Source organism: Rhincodon typus, chromosome 23 (genome assembly GCF_021869965.1).
Source record: "Rhincodon typus isolate 14 chromosome 23, sRhiTyp1.1, whole genome shotgun sequence".
Lineage (NCBI taxonomy): Eukaryota > Metazoa > Chordata > Chondrichthyes > Orectolobiformes > Rhincodontidae > Rhincodon > Rhincodon typus.
In genome coordinates this window covers 443,787-451,862 of record NC_063354.1, presented here as the reverse complement: position 1 = coordinate 451,862, position 8,076 = coordinate 443,787, and the positions used below count along the sequence as shown (strand labels likewise).

Below are 8,076 nucleotides of genomic sequence, written 5' to 3'. Positions count from 1 at the left end.
GATGGAGTTTAATCCAGGCAAGTGTGAGGTGCTGCACTTTGGGAGATGAAATGTTAAGGAAAAGTATAGAGTTAATGGCAAGACCCTGAAAAGCATTGATATAGAGGAATATTGGGTTTCAAGTCTATAGCTCCCTGAAAGCAGCCACTCACGTAGACAGTGTGGTAAAGACGGCATCTAGCACAGTTCCCTTTATTGGTCAGGGAATCGAGTACAACAGTCAGGATGTCATGGGGCTGGTCAGGAGGGAGTAGTGTAAAAAGCATCATAACAATTGGGGAAATCATGTTCTCTGCAGCTGAGAGACAGCGTGTTGAAGGATGTGTCACCTGCATTCTACCAGAGTTACAGACAGGAGAGGTCACAAGAAACTTGTGGAAGGGGAAGGATGTGCTTGTTTTGGTCCACGTGCATACAGACATTGACGGGAAAAGGAAACAGTCTCACCGAGGAAGTATGACCAGCTGGAGCTAGAAAACAGAAGAACCTCTAAGGTAGTAAGCTTGAAGCCCACAAAGACCAGTATCCTGGTGAAAGGTATTTAGAATCATATAGTACACAAGAGGCCCTTCAGCCCATTGAGTCTAAACCACCCTCTGGGTGAAAAAAAAAAGTTTTCCTCAAATCCCTTCTAAACCTCCTGCCTTTCACTTTAAAATTATGCCCCCTTATAATTGATCTTTCAACTAAGGGGAACAGCTGCTTTCTATTCACTCTGTCCATGCCCCTCAATCTTATACACCCGTCAGGTCACCCCCAACTTTCCCTGCTCCAAAGAAAACAATCCAAGCTTATCCAGTGTCTCTTCATAACTAAAATGCTCCATCCCAGGGAACATCTGGTGAATCTCCTCTATACCCCCTCCAGTGCAAACACATCCTTCCTATGGTGCGGTGACCAGAACTGCACACGGTACTCCAGCTGTGGTCTAACCAATGTCTTGTACAGCTCCAACACAACCTCCCTGCTCTTATAATCTATGCTACGATATTAACCTGTCCTGCAGCCTTCAGGGGTCTGTGGACAAAAGCACAAGATCCCTGTACCCCTTAGATTCCTGGTGTCCTGCCATTCACTGAGTACTCCTGGTGTCTGGATATTTCTTCCAAAGTGCAGTACCTCACACTTGTCAGGATTAAATTCCATCTGTCACCCATCTGCCCATCTAACAAATTTGTTTATATTCTCCTAACACCTCCTTCCTCACTGTCAACCACCCAGCCAATCTTTGTATCATCCGCAAACTTACTTATCACACCCCCCTACATTCTCATCTATACTGTTATACATAATCATGAACAATAGGGAACCCAGCACAGTTCCCTGTGAAATGCCAGGGCACACCAGCCTCCAGTCACACAAACAGCCTTCTACCACCACCCTCTATCTCCTACCACTAAACCCATTTTGGATCCAACTTGTCAAGTCAACCTGTATCCCAAGTGCTTTTACCTTCTGTATCAGTTTCTCATGTGGGACCTTGTCAAATGCTTTGCTAAAATCCATAACAATTACAGCAGCTGCTCTATCCTCATCAAAACACCTGGTCACCTGCTCTAAAATTCAAGTTTGTTAGGCATGACTTCCCTCTGTCAAAGCCATGCTAACTATCCCTGATCAAACCTCATCTCTCCAAGTAGAGATTAATTCTCTCCTTCATAATTATTTCCAATAGCTTCCCTACCACTGATGGGAGACCCACTGGTCTGTAATTCCCTTTTTATGTCTACCACCCATCTTGTAAAGTGGAACCACATTGGCTGTCCTCCAGTTCTCTGGAACTGCTCCTGTGGTCAGGGCATCTATAACTTTCTCTCTTATCTTTCACAACAGCCTGAGATACAACTCATCCGGACCTGGGGATTTATCCACTTGAGTCTGCCAAAACTTCCAACACCACCTCACTCCATATATTAATCTGCTCAGGAATCTCAGTCCTGAATTCTGTGCCTACATCCTTCTCCAAACTGAAGACATCTGAAGTACTTGTTTAACATCCTGCCAGTGTCCTCCGGCTCCACACACAGATTGCCCCCTTGGTCCCTACTCTTTCCTTGGTTATCTTCTTTCCTTTGATATACTAACAGGATACCTTAGGATTCTGCCTAATATTGCTCACTAGTGTTTTAACATGTCCCTTCCTTGCTCTCCTAACAGCTTTGAGGTCCCCATTGTGCTTTCTATGCTCCACTTGGGCCTCTTGATTTTCTCCTTTTGTATCTGGTACAAGCCACTCCTTTTCTTGTTATCTACTCCCAAATGTTCCTAAGTATCCAGGATTCTCTGAACCTGTTGTTTCTATATTTCACCCTAAACAGAACATTTTGGGCCTGTACTCTTGTCAATCCCTGTGTGATAAGCAGACAGGTTCAATCACGGAATTTATACAGCCAAGGGAAAAGGCCAGGGAAGTGGGGACAAACATATGATGGGCTGAATGACCTTCTTCGTGCAGTAAGCATTCGCTGATATTGTTCTAAAAGGAGCAGTTAGCACAAAAGATGGTGAATATGAAGTTGCTGGTCCAAATCAAGCATGTTTCCCACTCACCTGCCCGTTCCACTTGACGCATTCTCTGCTGCAGTGGACACTTCAACTCGCGAATCAGAACCTGCTTCAATGCAGAAGCCATTTTTGTAACAAGCTCCACTTTCCTGATATCCACTTCAGCTAGTTTGGGGGGTGTACATGCTTTCAATGAAATTGCAGGAAGTTTAGCAATGCTCTGAAAACAAACACCAGCGTTAATCCTCAACATAGATCTCATCAGTAAATCAGCAGATAACTGACCACATGCTGAAAATAGGGACTGATCTCCAACATATGAAAAAAAAAGGCCATTCAGCCCATTCAATTTGATCCTGGCTCATCATCTACTTCAGCTACGGAATTGAGGGTTATGAAAACAGGCCAGGAAAGTGGACGTGAGGAATGCTGAATCAGCATTGATCGTAATGAATGGTAGAGCAGGCTCTCTTATTCAACACCATTTCCCCACAGTATGTCTGCATGCCTTGATGTTTACAATAGAGACAACTATTAAAGTCCTGTACTTCCTCAATGGCTGAGCCTTCATGGCCCTCAGACAGAAAATCCCAAAGGTTCAATGTCAGTGGAGAAATTCCTCACTTCAGTCTTAAATGGCCTATCACTTATCCTGAAACTATGATCCCATGATCTGGACTGCCAGCCAGAGAGAAACATCCTCTCACCTACCCTGTCAAGCCATGAAAGAAATTTGTATGCTTGAATTACCTTTCATTATTCCAAACTAGAGAATGTAGGTCCAGGCTAGGTAATTTTTCCTAATAGGACAATTCTCCATCCAAGGAATTAGTTCAAACAATTTGCAGTTTGTCATTGAATGCCAAACATTTTGTTGAGGCAGTTCATAGTAGAGGTGAACTTGCAGGTGGCGGTGTTCCTGTATATCTGCTGCCCTTGTCCTTCTAGAGGGAAGCGGTCATAGGTTTGGAAGAAGCTGTCTAAGGAGCCTTGGTGGTTTCTGCATTCCATCTTGTTGCTGGCCCAAACAGCTGCTACTGAACATCTTAGTGGTGGAAGGAGTGCCAATAATATCAAGTGGCTGCTCTGTTCAAACTTGGGTGTTGTCGGAGCTGCACCCATCCAGGCAAGTGGGGAGTATTCCATCACACTCCTGACTTGTGCCTTGTAGATGGTGGACAGGCTTGGGAGTCAGGAGGTGAGTTACTCGCTGCAGGATTCCCAGCCTCTGATCTGCTCTTGCAACCACTGTATTTATATGGCTAGTCCATTTCAGTTTCTGGTCAACGATAATCCCAAAGATTTGTTACTGGGGGATTCAATGAGGGTAACGCCATTGAATATCAAGTGGTGATGATTAGATTGTCTCTTATGGAAGATGATTATTGCCTGGCATTTGTCTGACAAATGTCACTTGCCACTTCTCAGCCCAAGCCTGGATATTGTCCAGGTCTTGCTGCATTTGGACATGTACTGCTCCAGTATCTGAGGAGTTGTGAATGGTGCTGAACATTGCACAATGATCAACAAATATCCCTACTTCTAACCTTATGACTGAGGAAGGTCATTGACGAAGCAGCTGAAGGTGGGTGGACCTAGGACACTATTCTGCAGAGATGTCCTGGAGCTGAGATGACCCACCCCCAACAATTACAACTATCATCCTGTGTGCCAGATATGACTCCAGCCAGCAGAGAGTTTGCCCCGATTCTCATTTTTTCCAGTTTTTTTTTAGGGCTCCTTGATGCCATACTAAGTCAAATGCAGTCCTGTTGTCAAGGGCTGTCACTCTCACCTCACCATGAATTCCTACATCATCACAACTGCTTAAAAACACTTCCTCATCCAGCATGTATGTCAGGAAACAGATACTTAAAAAACTGGAAAAAGACTATCATAAAGAAAGTCAAACCTTCCAGAAGTGCATGCTACCAGTGTGGGATAGCAGTGAGTCAAGCTGCTCTTTGTACTCTTTCAGTTTATCAAGCTGGGTGTTGACCTGATCAAGTGCATCAGCAACCTGGCTCGCTGCTTTGCTCTCCTCTTCCTCAATCAGTTTAGCAGCAATCTTCTCCTCTTCCTCAATTAGAGTTTTTATCTCATTGAATTCAATGGAAAGTGACGATTTCTGCTTCACGGTGGAATCCTAATAAAGAAGATCGATGGTTCAGGGTTTCATGCAATGCTTTACTTGGCATAGGTAGGGTGGCAGGGCAAGTGATGGAAATGTCAGTGGGTGAACACTTTAGCACAAATGACCATAATTCCATTAGTTTTAAAACAGCTACGGAAAAGGATAGGTCTGGTCCCAAGTTAAAGTGTAAACTGGGGCAAGGCCAATTTTGATGGTCTTAGACAGGAACTTTCAAAAGTTGATTGGGGGGATGCTGTTTGCAGGCAAAGGGAAATCTGGCTTGTGGGAGGCTTTCAAAAGTGAGTTAGAGGGTTGAGGACCAGCATGTGACTGTTAGAGTGAAGGGCTAGGCTGGCAGGAGTAGGGAACCCTGGATGACTAAAATTATTGCGGCCTGGTCTTGAAAAAGGAGACATATGACACATATAACACATATAGGCAGCTGATATCAACTGAATTCCTCGAGTATAGAGGGTGTTGGAGTACACTTGACGGAAATCAGGAGGGCTAAAAGGGTACACTGTGTGGCTTTGGCAGATAAGGTAAAAGAGAATCCAAAGAGATGCTACACATACATGAAAGGCAAAAGAGTAACTAGGGAGAGTAGGGTCTCAAAGATCAACAAGATCACCTATGTGTGGAGCCACAAGAAATAGGCGAGATCCTAAATCAATATTACTTGTCAGTATATACCATCAAGATAGATAGATCCTGCATCCACTATTATCCATCATTTATAAAAAAGATTTGGATGAGAGTTTAGGAGATATGGTTAGTATGTTTCTGGATGACACCAAGATCGGTGATATAGTGGACAGTGAAGGTTATCTATGTATGCAGCGAGATGCTAGATAGTATTTATGATTATTTGGAAAAGCATAGATTGATTAGAAATAGTCAGCATGGCTTTGAGAGGGGTAGGTAATGCCTCCCAAGCCTTACTGAATTCTTTGAGGATGTGACAAACACATTGATGAAGGCAGAGCAGTGGATGTTGTGTATATGGATTTTAACAAGGCATTTGATAAGGTTTAAGATGAGAGGGGAGTGATACAAAAGAGTCTAGAGGGGCAACTTTTTCCATAGAGAGGGTGGCAAGTGTCTGGAAAAGGCTGTCCAAGGTCATGGTGGAAGCAAATACAATTTTGTCATTAGTGAAACATTTAGACAGGTACATAGCTGGGATAGTTATGGAGGGTATGGACCAAACACAAGCAAATGGGACTGGTTTAAATTGTGAAATCTGGGCAGCATGGACAAGTTGGACTAAAGGGCTTGTTTCTATGCTGTAGACCTCTACCATTAAGAGCACAGGACTGCCTGAAGGTGTCTCTCATCCACTAGCCCAAACGAGCAACTGCAAACATACAAAATCACCCGCCCTCAGCCAGCAATTCACGTCAAATTCCATCATACCACATCCAACGTCAGCCAGCAATTCACAGGCAATACCTTCCACCTCAGCCAGGAAATCGTTCCCAAATGGCTGCACCCCCACCAAGTCAGGAATTCACACACAATACAAATCCCAACACCACTTCAATGTCTACACCCCAAATCCCCATCCACTCAGGAATTCACATCCAAAACTACCCCCTCAGCCTAGAATTCATTAATATCCAACTGCAAAGGATCAACAAAATGCTGGGACCTGTCCTGGGCAACAATCAGAGCCTTGACACTCACCGTCAACAACCCCCCCCGAAGCCCCCCCCCCCCCCCCGTGCCCGACACTCACTGTCAACACCCCACCCCCGCCGCGGCTCCCCCGTGCCTGACACTCAGCCTCCCCCACTCAACACACCCCATCCTATCCCCAAACTTCAATGTAACCCCACCACACTTCGAACACCGACTCTCAACATACACCAACCCAATCCGGACAGAGACCCTCAATGGCCCCCCACCCCAGGATTTTAAGAGCCGGTTGCCGATCACATACCGTGAGGTGTTGTTTCTTATACCGCACCAGCTCCAGGTGATGCTGTAATTGGATGATTTGATATTGCACATTCTGCCGTTGGGAGTTCAGGTTTGCCTGTGGAAGAATTCATTCTAATGAATACCAAGCTATTAGTGGATCATTTCAAACTTTCTGCAACACTAGCACCACAATCTCAGCACACGTCGTGCCTAAGGAAGCCACTCAAGGCAGGGATGGAGCCCTGGAAGACAATGCTCAGAGCTTCTCTGGGTCACCAGGACAATATAGGAGCTTAAAAGGTTTAAATGAAGAGATGTCACAGATAGGGCTAGTATTCCCTGAAAGTACAGAACTAGTCAGAAGCTCAGGTGCATGGAAAAGTGACAAATAGAAACCAGTTGAGGGGTGTGAGATAATGCAATTAGGAGAAGATAAACAAGTCAAAGGTTTAGCCAGGAACAACGATAATGATGGGTGTTCAGGAACAAAAGGAGCTGGGTGCACATGTCCACATATTTCTGGATGCAGTGAGACAGGACTGGAGGCAGTGTGACAGGAAGATAAAATGGTTTAGCATAACATAGGCCACAATGAATTACATCCCTCATCACTGCATCACAGAAAGCGATCACATTGGAGGTCATGAAACAGTTCAAAGAAATTGCAAAGAATAGGACAAACCGGACTATGAAAGGTAGCCCAGAAGATGAGTTCTGTACATCTCAGCTTCAGATCAACGTCTTAAACTCAGTTAACTGTTTCTCTCTCCACATAAGCCGAGGTTCTTCAGCACTTTGTTTATTTTAATAATTTTAATTTATTTTAGTATTCCAAGCTCTTCTCAATAAACAAGAATATTCCATTTGTCTTGCAAGTGAGGATGGTGAGTTGCTTTGATAGGAACTTAGGAATGTGTTCCATTTATCTGCTGCTCTTGTCCTTCGAGATGGCAAGAGGTCATGGGTTTAGAATGTACTGTCCAAAAAGCCCGAGTGAGTTGCCCCAAAACTGTGAACCACAGAACTACGAACCATGAGTTGGGATCGGTCACAGTTACTGACATGGTGGGCAGAATAGCCTGCTTTGTGCTGCTACTTCCTTTTTTTACTCAGTGGCAACATATCAAGGGCATTTTAAGATGATTAAAGGAGTTGCTAATGCTGGTTGCCTCAGGTATAGAGATGAGAACATGGGGACGCAATCTTAACCTTGGAGCTAGCCCTGGGACATTTGGAAACAGTGGATCAGACAGAAGAGATTGGAATCTGCAATTTGACAAAAACCTGTCAAAGTCTGGGGTCAACTGAAATGGATAGATCTGTGTCAGCAAAGAGCATTAACAAGATAGGTAGGTAAATGGATTAAACCAGAAATTGTTGGCAAAGTCTGGTAGCATCTGTGAAACAGAGTTAATGGTTCAAATCCACTGACCCCACTCCAGATTGATATACAAATTAGCTATGATCTTACAAAATGACAGTATAGATTTGATGGACTGAACAGCCGTCTCCTG

General features: G+C 44.3%; 1 protein-coding gene across 1 annotated transcript in view; it reads right to left on the bottom strand.

Annotated features, from left to right (window-relative positions):
• Positions 1-8,076, bottom strand: part of LOC109922057 (E3 ubiquitin/ISG15 ligase TRIM25) — a 66,048-nt gene that overhangs the window by 57,105 nt on the left and 867 nt on the right. The window contains exons 2-4 of the mRNA XM_048611069.1: positions 6,582-6,677; positions 4,418-4,651; positions 2,551-2,725 (exon numbers count right to left, since the gene is read on the bottom strand). Of these exons, the coding sequence (XP_048467026.1) occupies positions 2,551-2,725; positions 4,418-4,651; positions 6,582-6,677 (505 nt within the window). The remainder of the gene's footprint in view (positions 1-2,550; positions 2,726-4,417; positions 4,652-6,581; positions 6,678-8,076) is intronic.